The sequence below is a fragment of the Camponotus floridanus genome, unplaced genomic scaffold (assembly GCF_003227725.1).
Source record: "Camponotus floridanus strain SB8 unplaced genomic scaffold, Cflo_v7.5 scaffold186, whole genome shotgun sequence".
In the NCBI taxonomy this organism is placed as follows: domain Eukaryota; kingdom Metazoa; phylum Arthropoda; class Insecta; order Hymenoptera; family Formicidae; genus Camponotus; species Camponotus floridanus.
Window position 1 is genome coordinate 308,812 of NW_020229310.1, and position 14,682 is coordinate 323,493.

General features: G+C 34.4%; 2 protein-coding genes across 2 annotated transcripts; both read left to right on the forward strand.

Moving 5' to 3' along the window:
* The first annotated feature begins 736 nt into the window (after nt 1-736).
* LOC105248808 lies at nt 737-2,954 on the forward strand. Its single transcript, XM_011253805.3, has 3 exons — nt 737-1,515; nt 1,593-1,728; nt 2,915-2,954. The coding sequence occupies exons 1-3, from the start codon at nt 1,027-1,029 to the stop codon at nt 2,950-2,952; spliced, it is 663 nt and encodes a 220-aa protein (XP_011252107.2). The 5' UTR covers nt 737-1,026; the 3' UTR covers nt 2,953-2,954.
* A 178-nt stretch (nt 2,955-3,132) lies between these two features.
* Nucleotides 3,133-8,087, forward strand: LOC112637631. Its single transcript, XM_025407729.1, has 2 exons — nt 3,133-4,101; nt 7,461-8,087. The coding sequence occupies exons 1-2, from the start codon at nt 3,141-3,143 to the stop codon at nt 7,679-7,681; spliced, it is 1,182 nt and encodes a 393-aa protein (XP_025263514.1). The 5' UTR covers nt 3,133-3,140; the 3' UTR covers nt 7,682-8,087.
* The last annotated feature ends 6,595 nt before the right edge of the window (nt 8,088-14,682 follow it).

The following is a 14,682-nucleotide window of genomic DNA, read 5'->3' on the forward strand; positions in this document are numbered from 1 at the left end:
ATATCACTATCTAAAGTCTCACGATTATGGACTGAAGGTTTAACAGAAATAGAGTATTTATTTACGTTGATGAAAATCGATTTATCGATTTTCGACGCAAATGCACTTCAGCAACCAATGTTTCGTGTTTTTATGTCTGTACGTGTCATTATCAGCTGCCAACGGTTCTTTTCCCTACAATTCCATTATTTTCAAAATGATATTTAGATCGTAATAAAATTCAAAGATTCTTGAAGTACATATAATCTGTATATATAATTTGAAGAATCTTAATAATCTATAATTTTATCTATATAATTTTATTACTTTATTATATAATGAATTTTTGAGAAAAAGTATTATATTACATTATAAATCACAATTTTAGTAATATTCGTTATCTATTGGATTTCTAATTAACGCACATGAAAAAATAAAGAAAAGTTAATAAAATAGGTGAAATAAATCTTTATTTAATATTTGCTCATTTAATATTTTCTTGCTCATAATAATATTATGACATAATATATATGAGTTTAATGGACTGATTACGTGTGCTTAATTTTGTTTATTCATATTCGTATGATTACTGACATCTCATGTAAATCGATATCGAGTGTGATTCGAACACGTTGAAAAACAATTGTGTCGTTTATTTTAAGTGACACTTTTTTGAGAACAGTGACTAGAAACAGACAATGTAAATTATTCACAATCATTTAGAGATATTTTAAGTGTAAAAATTGAGAGACAGAAATTTTTTGCATTTAGAAAACAATCGACAAGATGAATCGTTTCGAGGATTTTGATATAAAGCGCGTCTCGGAGGCTTCAAGACATGTCGCCATCTCCTGGTATAAATGAGCGTTTGTATCGATTGTATCGATTACATTATCCAATCAGATGGATTTCTGTGATATCGCAACGCCAATGGCCAGCGAACTTGACTTCCTCCTCAAGAATCGATGCCATCTACGTTATTCGCGAAAGGTGACTGCGAAAGGAGTTTGTGTCTGACAAAGGTACTCATAATCCAGTGTTTTCGATATGTCCGATGAAAAGGACGTCAGCATCGATGACGAGTACTATACGCCTGCAAAATCGTTCAGGAACGCCACGTTGCTGGACGCATGTTGCACGCCTGTTAAAACCAAAGTTCTGGAGAGGACGCTCCAGCAGGAGGCTGAAAAATATTTCACGCCGGCGACTGAGTTTCTACAGTGGAGGTGCGTCGATCAACACGCGACGCCTGTCACTCCTGATTTATCGAACATAGACGGGACTGGCGATGTTAATACGCCGATATCTCCGTTGGCCGCCCGCATGATCAAGCTCGGCATCTCTACTCCGAAAAATATATGTGCGCCCGCAAAAGAGATCGATCTTAAAATTGTGCCTTCGAAGAATCAAGAATGCGTCGATTATTTTCTGGGTGATAAGAGAACAGGTTCTCCGGATGATAAGAGAGCAGGTTCTCCGGATGATAAGAGAGCAGGTTCTCCGGATGATAAGAGAGCAGGTTTTTCGGATTACGAGGTAAAAAGAGTCGTCACCCTGATATATTGCCCTTGACATATCTTGCAAAAAGATTATGATATATAATGTGTGTATAGGATGTTACTTACGTGTCCGAGGTGATCTTTTTGTTGATGGCGTCCAACAGGAATCGCCGGATGAAAATGGAAGCTGCGCGCAAAAGAGCTTTGCGAAGAAAAGCGCTTTTAATGACTTTATGGGGTCCGATCAAGAGTAATTGAATGGCAAAATTCATCAATTTAGAGAATTGATTCGCGATCAGAAATTTTAATAATGTTATCTTTTAATTTTATTTTTCTCGAAGTAAACTGCGATATAATAATAGATAACTTATATTTATAATTAATCAGATTCTAATAATAGATAACTTATATTTATAATTAATCAGATTCTAGTATTAAAAAATGCTGTCCACGATTGATGGGTCTTGTATCGACAGGAGATTTGCAGATTATTATTGTGAAATTATATTAAATAGTTATTCGCGCAGAAGAGCTTTGCGAAGCGCTTTCAACGACTTTATGGGGTCCGATCAAGAATAATTGAATGGCAAAATTCATCAATTTAGAGAATTGATTCGCGATCAGAAATTTTAATAATGTTATCTTTTAATTTTATGTTTCTCGAAGTAAATTACGATATAATAATAGATAACTTATATTTATAATTAATCAGATTCTTTAGTATTAAAAAATGCGGTCGATTTTGCAGATTATTATTGTGAAATTATATTAAATAGTTATGAAGTGGTAAAGATGAAGTGGTACTTTTGTTTAAATATATAAAATTTTAGCAAGTTGATTGAATTTATGAACCTTTGACATTTTAATTTCATTATTTTCAAAATGATATTTAGATCATAATAAAATTCAAAGATTCTTGAAGTATATATAATCTGTATATATAATTTGAAGTATCTTAATAATCTATAATTTTATCTATATAATTTTATTACTTTATTATAAAATGAATTTTTGAGAAAAAGTATTATATTACATTATACATCACAATTTTAGTAATATTCGTTATCTATTGGATTTCTAATTAACGCACATGAAAAAATAAAGAAAAGTTAATAAAATAGGTGAAATAAATCTTTATTTAATATTTGCTCATTTAATATTTTCTTGCTAATAATAATATTATAACATAATATATATGAGTTTAATGGAATGATTACGTGTGCTTAATTTTGTTTATTCATATTCGTATGATTACTGACATCTTGTGTAAATCGATATCGAGTGTGATTCGAACACGTTGAAAAACAATTGTGTCGTTTATTTTAAACGATACTTTTTTGAGAACAAAGACTAGAAACAGACGATGTAAATTATTCACAATCATTTAGAGATATTTTAAGTGTAAAAATTGAGAGACAGAAATTTTTTGCATTTAGAAAACAATCGACAAGATGAATCGTTTCGAGGATTTTGATATAAAGCGCGTCTCGGAGGCTTCAAGACATGTCGCCATCTCCTGGTATAAATGAGCGTTTGTATCGATTGTATCGATTACATTATCCAATCAGATGGATTTCTGTGATATCGCAACGCCAATGGCCAGCGAACTTGACTTCCTCCTCAAGAATCGATGCCATTCTGCGTTATTCGCGAAAGTGACTTATGCGAAGTAGTTTGTGTCTGGCAACGGAACTCATAGTCGCCCAGTTTTCCAAAATGTCCGATAAAAGTGAATACGGCACACCGATCGAAAGAAACGTCCAGAAGGAAGATTATTCGACCCCGGCGGCCGAATTTTTACAGTGGAGATCAACACGCGATCAATACGCGACGCCTGTCACTCCTGATGTTTCGCACATTTTAACACGCGAGGATACGCCGGGAATGTCTTCTCCATGCGATAAATCATTACTCGCTCGTATGAGCGAGTTTTGTTTATCGACACCTAAAAATATATGTGGCCCAACGACACCAAAGATGGATTCGATCTTGATGAACCTGGAAAAGAACCTGGATTGGATGGCGGACAAGGATGCGTCGTCGATGATGGACAGCAATTCATCGAATCTAACATACGATGACAGCTCGAACGATCATTTGTCATCACGAGACGCGGAAAGTGACGCGACTCAGGAGACCGTGATTCCGTCAGGCTTCGCAGAAGCGGAAACGAAGAAGCTTGAAAACAATCTTGTCGACACAGAGTCGACTGATTTGCTCGACAAGTCGACGGCGACTTTGTTGTACGATCAGCCGGGTTCGAGGGACAGAGTATACGAAACGGACACCTTTGACACCTTCAACGTCCAGTACAATCGAAACGTATCCTCCACTCGTTCCTACGTGGAAAAACTAGGAATGAAGGAGCAAGACCGTCCCTCTGGTTGTTTTCGGTGTTTCTGGTCTCCGAGGAGGATCATGAGAACGTCGCCTTGTCGATTTCGAGAATCGAAGAGAATTGAGGAGAGACATTTGGAAGACTGTGGAAGTGTCAAGACGACTTCGGGAAGCATAGAAAGCGCGAAAACGTCGGGCGATCGTGAGGACCCGCCTCTCAAACTACGTCTTGGTAGGATCAGGGGAGACCGGGAGGTCCAGATACCCGAAGAGAGAGCCAAGTCAGGTAACGTGTTTCACCTTGATGGGCGGGAAACGGTCGATCGATGAGATTATGGCGTGCCTCGCAGCAATAACAACGATTCCAACCTTGAAGGCCCTATGTTTTTGCATTCGCCCGACAAACCTTACGAGATATTGTGATCCCGCGGTGCCTCGTCGTCGCCCACCTGTTACCTGTGAATCGTTATCGCTTCGTGCAAACTGGAATCTAACTGGAATATATTTTTCTCACCGTTATTTATCATCGCATTATTTTAACGAGCTCGATATCGGGATTTCAAACACGATCGATCAGAAATGGAGGAAGACGTTACCTTCGTTTCGCGGAAGAAATGATACTTTATGATGTTTGTGATCGATTGGCGTGGCTGGAAATATTTTTTTCTCTCAATTAAAATTCAATAGAGAAACCATATAATTATAGAATTCTTTGCGTATCGTGACGCGGTCGACGATCGGCGAAAAAACTCCGTTTTACGACGCTGTTTTTTCAGCTGCCACCACCTCGTCCGTACACGTACACTATACTTAAATAAAGATAAATCGTGCGAGACGCGACGAGCGCGATTAACAACTTTACGTTGCGTAATGTTGCTTGTCGAACGTCACGAGGAACATATCGCGTGTATTACACAATCGTTTTTACGTAATTACCTGAAATTAAACGCACGAGGCTTTTTTATCGCATCTGTATCACGTCTCATTGATCCCTTTAAAGATTCCAGATGTGACAGCACGAAAATAAAAGATGGCAAATAAAGCGAACGAAGCTCGCATGTTTACATCTTGACTGATGAGAAAATGAAAATGCGACTCTGGTAATTTCGCGAATGCAAATCGCGATTTAAGGATGTTTCGTATGTACCATCCCAGCAAAAAATAGCTGAAAATCAATATTGAATATATCCATTTTTGATGTATAGTTTGAGTAAGAAATTGTGTGGAATATTACAATTTGAGCTTAGCTACAGTGCAGAGGTGTATTTTGTAATATTTATTACGTTTTTACTGAAATATTCCGAATTTTGTTAAGGATGTTTTGTACCTATTTTCAAAATATTGAGAATTTAATGAAAATTGTACAGAATGGCCTTACTATATATTTAGAACCTTAAGTACAATTTTTAAATCGTTTCACTAAAGCGTTTACAAGTTATAAGGATTTTAATTTCTACCGAATTAACATGTGTTCTTATGGGAAACGTAACCACGTTAATTCAAATGACAAAAACACATGGAAATAATATTCAGAATTTGTTTAAAATTTGCAAAAGTTTAGATACCGAAGAAATATTTGGTTAAATAATGTTATACAAATGCTAACTGGTTAAAAAGATATTAAAATATAATATAATTTATAATATAATATAATTATAATATAATTTAGATATTATAATTTAATGAAGTTAGCCATGTATCTGTCACAAGGCGAAATTCTCTGCCAAAAGTTAATCATTTCGATTAAGGATGTTTACAATTTGATCTTAGCTACAGTGCAGAGATGTATTTTTTAATATTTATTGCGTTTTTACTGAAATATTCCGAATTTTATTAAGGATGTTTTGTACCTATTTTCAAAATATTGAGAATTTAATGAAAATTGTACAGAATGGCCTTATTATATGTTTAGAACCTTCAATACAATTTTTAAATCGTTTCACTAAAACGTTCACAAGTTATAAGGATTTTAATTTCTACCGAATTAACATGTGTTCTTATGGGAAACGTAACCACGTTAATTCAAATGACAAAAACACATGGAAATAATATTCAGAATTTGTTTAAAATTTGCAAAAGTTTAGATACCGAGGAAATATTTGGTTAAATAATGTTATACAAATGCTAACTGGTTAAAAAGATATTAAAATATAATATAATTTATAATATAATATAATTATAATATAATTTAGATATTATAATTTAATGAAGTTAGCCATGTATCTGTCACAAGGCGAAATTCTCTGCCAAAAGTTAATCATTTCGATTAAGGATGTTTACAATTTGATCTTAGCTACAGTGCAGAGATGTATTTTTTAATATTTATTGCGTTTTTACTGAAATATTCCGGAAATTTGTTAATTGGCGTCCAACGTGGGGCCCATTAAAAACAGGGCATCGAATAATTAAAAATTTTCCGTTAGTAATTCGTTGAAACAAGGAAGAAGGAACTCGAGAATAACAAGATCAACTGTGATATATTGAATTTTGAATGTTGTGATATCTCTTTGTGTCTTATAATTGAACATGTATTTCTCTTGTATTTTTGAGGGTCGCGAGCAAATAAGATTTTGAAAACAACGGTCACAAATTGGCGAAATAATTAACTTTTGGCAGAGAATTTCGCCTTGTGACAGATACATGGCTAACTTCATTGAATTATATTTAATATCTTTTTAACCAGTCAGTACTTGTATAATATTATTTGACCAAATATTTCCTCTGTATCTAAGCTTTTGCAAATTTTTCACAAATTCTGAATATTATTTCCATGTGTTTTTGTCATTTGAATCGACGTAATTATACGTTTCCCATAAGAACACATGTTAATTCGGTGCAAATTAAAATCCTTATAACGTGAATCGCTTTGAAAAATTGTACTGAAGATTCTAAACATATGTAAGGACATTCTGTACAATTTTCATTCAATTCTTAATATTTTGAAAATACGTACAAAACATCCTTAAAGCGACCATACGATAACTCGAAATCATAAATCATCCGCTCGGCAAGGAACGGCCAAGGAAAACAAAAGAGAGAGAGAGGGAGAGGAAGAGATTAAGCATCTCAACATTTACATATTTATTTCGCGTAACATCTGCACACCCATCAATTCTTACAAGTTGGCGACTTTCGTCTCGCTCGCAGAGTCGTTCGATCAATATTTAGGCACAGTTGTCGTCGGTATTTGCGCTTCGATTTATCTATTCCGACGAATCGCTTTGTAGCGCCGCGGCACCTCGTAAAAAGGCGTGAATTGTCACGTGAAATTACAGCTCGAGTGTAATTAATGCCGCTATCGCGTAGCAAATGACCCACTCCTTATGTCAAGAGAAGGTAAAGGAAAATTTACGAAGCGTCTGTAAAGATTCTCAGTCTTTTAAATCGCGATTGTAGGAAATTCTATATATTGAATATTAATTTAATTTATTTAATATTAATTATCATTTATTTAATATTACAAATTTAATTACTTAATATTAATATTAAATTATAATAATTTAATTAATAATATAATTATCTTTGAACAAAAAAAAATACTTTATTCGCATCATTTTACTTGTTTTTTTCATCATGCAAAAATTTTATCGAGCACGTTGCCTCCGAATTTTTTTCTAATTCCGTGTCGTTTGTTTTGTTCGACAGATGTCCCGTTTCCACCGTCGCACAAAATGACAGTGGCAGAAGTCTTCGACGAACGAACAGGATCTCCGCGGCCGGAGGTCCTGAAGCAACACTTTATCCTCGAGGGTAGGATCGACGAGGCTGCGGCTCTTCGCATAATCAACGATGGAGCCGCACTTCTACGCTCGGAGAAAACCATGATAGACATCGAGGCTCCTGTCACCGGTGAGTGGAAAATTTAACCCTCAATCCAATTGAATTTACACCGCTATTAAATTATCGTTATTAATTATTTTACGCGATATATGGACTTTTCTTCGCCCGAAGGGTAAACAATATCGGCGATTCTTTTCAATTCGAACAATACGCGCCCCGATAGAAATCAAACGAGAAATCCTGATTAATTGAAATGTAAAATATGCAGGTTTTAATCAAAACTGAAAATTCGGTCCGTTCATCTAACCGCGAGCACCGAGTCGTCCGCCTTCGCTCCTTGATCAATTATCCTTGAATTAAGTCCGTCGCGAGACGACCTCCTTTGTGGCGTCCGCTGATTGTTCTCTGGTAGCGCAGAATAGGAGAACGTAATAAATCCCACCCTCGGCTACTCTTGGATCGATTCAGTCCCATTTCCTTCCACGCCCCCTCCCTCCCTCCCTCCCCCTCCCCCCGTCATCCTCTTACACACGCACCATTGACAGTTATTACTTTCTGCGTCGTCGCGATACAAGTTTCATTAGTGGAATTAATGGGCCACGCGTGAATTCATTTTTCTCTTTTTTTTTTTGCAGTACAGTATTTTGTTATTCCATTAACCGGCCGTCTTTAAAACGTTAAAAAGCGGTTTTTAATTTGCGAGAGAGAAGCCTCTCGCAATAATGATCCGAGTTATTCAATGTCCGAGTTATTTTTAATTAACGTAATATTCATTACTTTTTTTTTTTTGGAGCGCTCATGAAAAAAAAAGTGCAGAGTATCGGCTTCAGCTCTGATTATTCCGGACGTTTTTTTGGATAATCGAGATAATTAACAGGAATTAATCATGTACATAAAGAAGCGGTTTCGTGATTTTTCGCTGCCCCTGATAAATCTTTGATCCGCCGAATCGTGCGCGCGCATATTTTTCGCCGCCGTATGCCGCGTCTCGATTGGAATCGATGGAATTTGGTTTGATATTTATTCATATCGCTGATCGGTCGTCCCTCGATTTTTCGCACGCTTTTCCCTTCCCTCGGTATCCTCGGTACTATTCGTTTGGTTGCGTCCCACGTCGCGAAATAATTTATCTTTCTACCCAACTACAGCTATTCTATCCTGCTTTACCGCGATGCGGATTCGCATTCGACAACCAGACGCCGCAATTTCTCTCTGTTGCTTCCGCTCCTCTTTTTCCTCCCTCTCTTTCCTCCGGCGACACATGTGCCAAAAGCGCGGCACCAGTTATTGTCTCGGACAAAGAGACGACGCAAGAAGAAAATACTATCTTTCGGGCAGTATTTTAAATCGCTCTCGCAAATTGCCTGCAATTTCTGAATTTACGAAAATTTAGTTAAATGCGAATATACGATCGATTACAAGTTTTTCTTCGAGTGATAAATTATGATACTGAAAATTCATAAATTAATCCGAAACACAAGAGAGGCAACTTTGAAATCCACCTATTAATCAATTAATCGATTATTATTTGTCTTGCACGAAAAATTAATTTGCATGATTGGAAAATAATTTACTTTCATAGAGATTCGGAATTTATAATCAATACTTTACATTTTATTAGGAACAAAACGTATCATTTTTTTTTTAATTTTTGAATGTCTTTTAATTATGATTTATAATTAACAGGCGTTAGTTAAATGCGAATATACGATCGATTACAAGTTTTGCTTCGAGTCTGAGTGATAAATTGTGATACTGAAAAATTCATAAATTACCAGTTAGTACTTGTATATTATTATTTGACCAAATATTTTCCTCTGTATCTAAACTTTTTCAAATTTTAAACAAATTTTGAATATTATTTCATTGTTTTTGTCATTGAATCGACGTGGTTATACGTTTCCCATAAGAACACATGTTAATTCGGTGCAAATTAAAATCTTTATAACTTGTGAATCGATTTAAAAATTGTACCGAAGATTCTAAACATATGTAAGGACATTCTGTACAATTTTCATTAAATTCTCAATATTCTGAAAATAGGGTATAAAACATCCTTAATAAATTTATTTATATTTATATATTTATTTTATTAAACTACAAACACAAAGAGTACTTTTATTTACTAATATTATTAAGGATGTTTTGTATGTACAATCCCAGCTAAAAATCAATATTTACGAATATATCCACTTTTGGTGTATTTTGAGTATGAGAAATTGCGTGAATATTCCAATTTGATCTTAGCTACAGTGCTTATATGTATTTTTAATATTTATTGCGTTTTTACTGAAATATTCCGAATTTTGTTAATCGAAATAATTAACTTTTGCCAGAGAATTTCGCCTTGTGACAGATACATGGCTAATTTCATTGAATTATATTTAATATCTTTTTAATCCGTTAGTAGTTATATAATATTATTTGACCAAATATTTCCTCTATATCCAAACTTTTGCAAATTCTAAACAAATTCTGAATATTATTTCCATGTATTTTTGTCATTTGAATGAACATGGTTATACGTTTCCCAAGAACACATGTTAATTCGGTACAAATTAAAATCCTTATAACTTGGAAATGCTTTAGCGAATCGATTTAAAAATTGTACCGAAGATTCTAAACACATGTAAGGCCATTCTGTACAATTTTCATTAAATTCTCAATATTTTGAAAATAGCTACAAAACATCCTTAATCAATATTATTAATATTAATAATATTATTTTATTTATCTTATCAATTATTGTATTAATTTTCTCGCCTTCAAAATTTCATGTAAATGTACAAAACTTTTCATATGCATTATTCACACACGTACAAAAGTTTAAACACATATCAGATTACTCTATTCAAAATACATCCTAAAAAGACGTGCAAAGTACACACTTCTATGCAACACATAGAATATATCTTGTCCTTCTCGATAAACTTTGTCCCGCATTAAAACGAGCCTGAGGCGATATAACCGACAATGTACACAGATATCAACACCTGCGAGCGGTATCAGCTAATCCACCTAATCCTACGTATGCATTAAAGCATCAAATATTAAGGTCGCCGCTTTCGAAGGAGCCTCGATCGCGCGCTGGGAGAGGGGAATAAGCTTCTCGAACCGGTCCATCGGGCGTATATTCGCAGACTTAGTCTCCTTCCCACTTAATATGACAATTAACGACTCCGCGGCGCGATCGGGTACACTTGGTGCCCGGAGCTCCGTCGCCATCGCGCCGACCATATGTGAACTGTCAAACGCCCATGTGTCACGTGCGCGCGCGCTCTCCGCGACGGAGTCAATTAATACTCCTCCACAAAAGCTGCCCCTCGCCCTCTTGCTCCCCGTCGGGAATTTTCTGAATAATTTACCGCTCGTGTCGCCGCCGTCCCGAGGACTACTTTTGCAGTTGCACTTTGACCGCTTTTGCGTCGCGAGCTGTCACGTTATTGGACGAATTGTCCAACTCGGTCGGATTACGTTGTTACGATTGTTGCGTAAAATTCGCGACGACCGAGTATAATTATTAAATGTACGGTTTATCCGCAGGAGGGAATTTTCATCCGCGGATTTATTAAAACGTCAGCCCGCGCGATGCTTTTACTTCGTATTAATTTGGCGTTATCCGTTCTCGCGCAAAAAAAGATCGCCAAGACTTTTACCGCCCGTGGATAAAAGCTGCTCGATTTTTCGCCCCCGCAAACCACGCCCATTCCACTCCGTATAAAGGTGTAATTAACGTACAGAATCTAATACATATCTACATTTTCCGCAACATGCGTTCGTATGGGAATGGAATTTGCATGTGCTGCGGATCAATATATTTTTATATGTTACAATGTCTTTCGTTCGAAATGAAAAAGTTTGACAGGTTAAAATCTGTAAATCAAGAAATCTGTCCGCAAATAAATTTCGCAAAAAGCCTTCTTTAATAAACGCTAAGTTCATTTTAGTTGTGGAAAAATCAGAAATAAAAAAAGATATTCTTCAAATAGTCTTAAGAATATATAACGAATAAATTTCTAAACGGAAAATATAATACTATTGATGATATTCGACAGTGTAAATGCACAGAATTATATTAGAAAATTAGTAAAGTGTCTGTATGTACACAAATCTCTAAAAAAATTCCTTCGAAATTCACTGATCTTCCAAATTTTTTATATTTTTTCAAATTCTAAGTAAAGAAAATATTTTAAAGATTTTTTGAAATGCAACTTTCTAAAATAAATTTTTTTATTGCCTGCGTTTTCTGTGTTTTTCGCTCATAGAGAAGAAAAAACACACATTCTTAAATTTCAAAAATTAGAAATGTACTGAAAAAACCGAATAACTTTGATAAGATGAAACATTTCTTTCTCTCTTTATTTGCATAACATTTTAATTTTTTTTTTAAATTAAAATTCCAATAAAAAAAACACTGCATATTCAGTATTTCGTAAAGATATTTAAATAAACTGATACACATTTACAATATTTATAATTTTAATTTTAATTTAAATTATTTAACTTAATTTAATTTAATTTTTAATTTGTAATTATTTAATTTTTAATTTGTAATTATTTAATTTAATTATAATTATAAACGTTTAATTTATGACTTGCCAACTGTTTACACAATATGAAAATAAAAAGAGAAATGATCAAAAAGAGAAAATTTTCTTTGAATTCCCTGACTCTCATAGAATAAAATTGCATAAAAATTTTCTAATTTTTAAAAGAAATCTAGAATTTCCATGTTTTTTCAGGAAATAGATCCTGATTAAGCAATCATCCCTCCCAGGGATTTCGTACGGTTGTACTATTTAGATCGAATTTAATAGTCCGCGACGAGCACATTCTCGTTAAGAAACTCCACTCCCACATCGCAAAGGATTTCCTCGACGGAGGACGAAATGTATCGCGAATATCATGATCCCTTAATGAGATCGTTTTTGTGCCGCGCTTTAAACCTGTTGTTATAAGACGAAAGCATCGAGGTCGAGCAATCGATATGATCATCTCGAGTTTCATGTTATTTCAAACAATCGGGCGCGATTTTGCGCAACTAAATACATACCATTCAAAAATATACAGAGTGTCCCAAAAATTCCAGACCGAATCGAATATTTCATAAACTATGCATTTTAGAAAGAAATGTTTCAGACAAAAGTTGTATGGCTTGAAGAGGGCCATCAGATAGTGACAATGATTTGACATGGGAGAATCATTTGAAAGTCATGTGAAGATCACCGTCAATTTTTTAAATGGAATCACCTATTTTTTATTAAATATTCTGGTAGCTCACGTCGAGAGCTTTTCAAAACACTATAATTAAATATTTTTTCATTGAGTATACTTTAGTATACTTTTCGAGTTATGAGGCTTGAAATCATTTCTTAATTTTACATAAACCGTAAAATATCTTGTGAAATATTCATTTTTCGATTATCATACTTTAATAATTTTATATACAAAATAATGAGAGGAATCAATTGATGTAAAGAAAAAACATAGTTATTTTTAAGAAAAAAATATGTAATTTGCAATTAACAATTACATATTTTTTTTTAAAACAACTATGCGTTTTCTTTACACCAATTGATTCCTCTCATTATTTTGTACATAAAAGTATTAAGGTAAGATAATCGAAAAATGAATATTTTACTAGATATTTTATGTAAAATTATGAAATGATTTCAAGCCTCATAACTTGAAAAGTACTCACTGAAGAAATACTTTATTATAGTGTTTTGGAAAGTTCTCGAGATAAGCTACACGAATATGTAATAAAAAATAGGGGGTTCCATTTAAGAAATTGACGGTGATCTTCACGTGACTTTCAAATGACTCTCCCATATCAAATCATTGCCACTATCTGATGGCCCCCTTCAAGCCATACAACTTTTGTCTGAAACATTTCTTTCTAAAGTGCATAATTTATGAAATATTCGACCGGTCCGGGACTTTTGGGACACTCTGTATACTAGATATCTCCCGAATTTAAACATCAAAAGTTCAAGAGTCCAAATAAAAACTTTTTGTGTCTTTTTCTTGCGATCTCCTCCAAGGAGGAAGCAAAAATCTCCAGAGAACTTTCTTCCTTAATTTATCGATCCTCCTGAAATTTTGACATTTAAATATACCCCGTAGATATCGAAAATATATTCATATCGTTGCTTTTCCATCCGCGCATTTTATCCCGTGTCGATTATCGACACAGTTCAATATTTAGACGGACAACACGCGCTGACAAACGATAAACATTTAATGCTTTTTAGGTATGCTTTATAGCGAACGAACAATATTGCCACTGTGTTCCGTCTCGTGCTCGCCCCTTGCGTCTCCGCCCCTGCCTTCCTCCCCCTCCGAGCCCCTCCGTTCACACTTGTATGAATAATTTATGCTCCTACACACCAGCCGGTGCCCAAGTTCGGTCAACACGACGCTCGCATAACCATGTTTCCGGCTCCGTATCAATTTTGCCGCGACACGGCAGGAAGACAATTAAGATAGCGCGCCGTTAGATAACAACTGTGTTCCCCTTTTCGGAGCCACGTTTCGTCGCCTTCCCCGTTGCACAGTGACAGAAGGCCACGATGTGTCAATTCTCTCGCGAATAAACACTCGACTCGGATGTTTTCTAAATATATTTCCGCCAGCTGGAAGCGAGCGATTTGGATTAGATTCACGCGAAATGGATTGGATTTTCCCTGGCGAACGCAAATTTGCAACGGCAGGGGTGTTTGCGTTGTCAAATATTTAATTTTTTATTATCGAGATTCAACTATTTAAAATTAAGGAAAAATTAAATTTATAAAGAAAATTTAAAATAAAAAAATAAGATAGACTAATAATAATTTGAAAAATTATTCATTATCGAGATATTGAACTATTTAAAATTAAGGAATAAAATTTATAAAGAAAATTTAAAATAAAAAAATTACAGATAGAATAATAATAATTTAAAAAATTATTTAAAAATATTTAAAATTTAATTATTTAATTATTTATGTCCGATATTTAATTAATATTTAATTGCTTATTATCGAGATTGAACATATTTAAAATTAAGGAATAAAATTTATAAAGGGAATTTAAAATAAAAAAATTA

Excerpts from the sequence above, each read along its gene's own strand:
- LOC105248808 (XM_011253805.3), top strand. The coding sequence starts at position 1,027 with ATGTCCGATGAAAAGGACGTCAGCATCGATGACGAGTACTATACGCCT. Across the intron at positions 1,516-1,592 it reads CAGGTTTTTCGGATTACGAG|GATGTTACTTACGTGTCCGA; the intron begins GTAAAAAGAGTC and ends ATGTGTGTATAG. Across the intron at positions 1,729-2,914 it reads TTTATGGGGTCCGATCAAGA|AAAACAATCGACAAGATGAA; the intron begins GTAATTGAATGG and ends TTTTGCATTTAG.
- LOC112637631 (XM_025407729.1), top strand. The coding sequence starts at position 3,141 with ATGCGAAGTAGTTTGTGTCTGGCAACGGAACTCATAGTCGCCCAGTTT. Across the intron at positions 4,102-7,460 it reads CGAAGAGAGAGCCAAGTCAG|ATGTCCCGTTTCCACCGTCG; the intron begins GTAACGTGTTTC and ends TTTGTTCGACAG.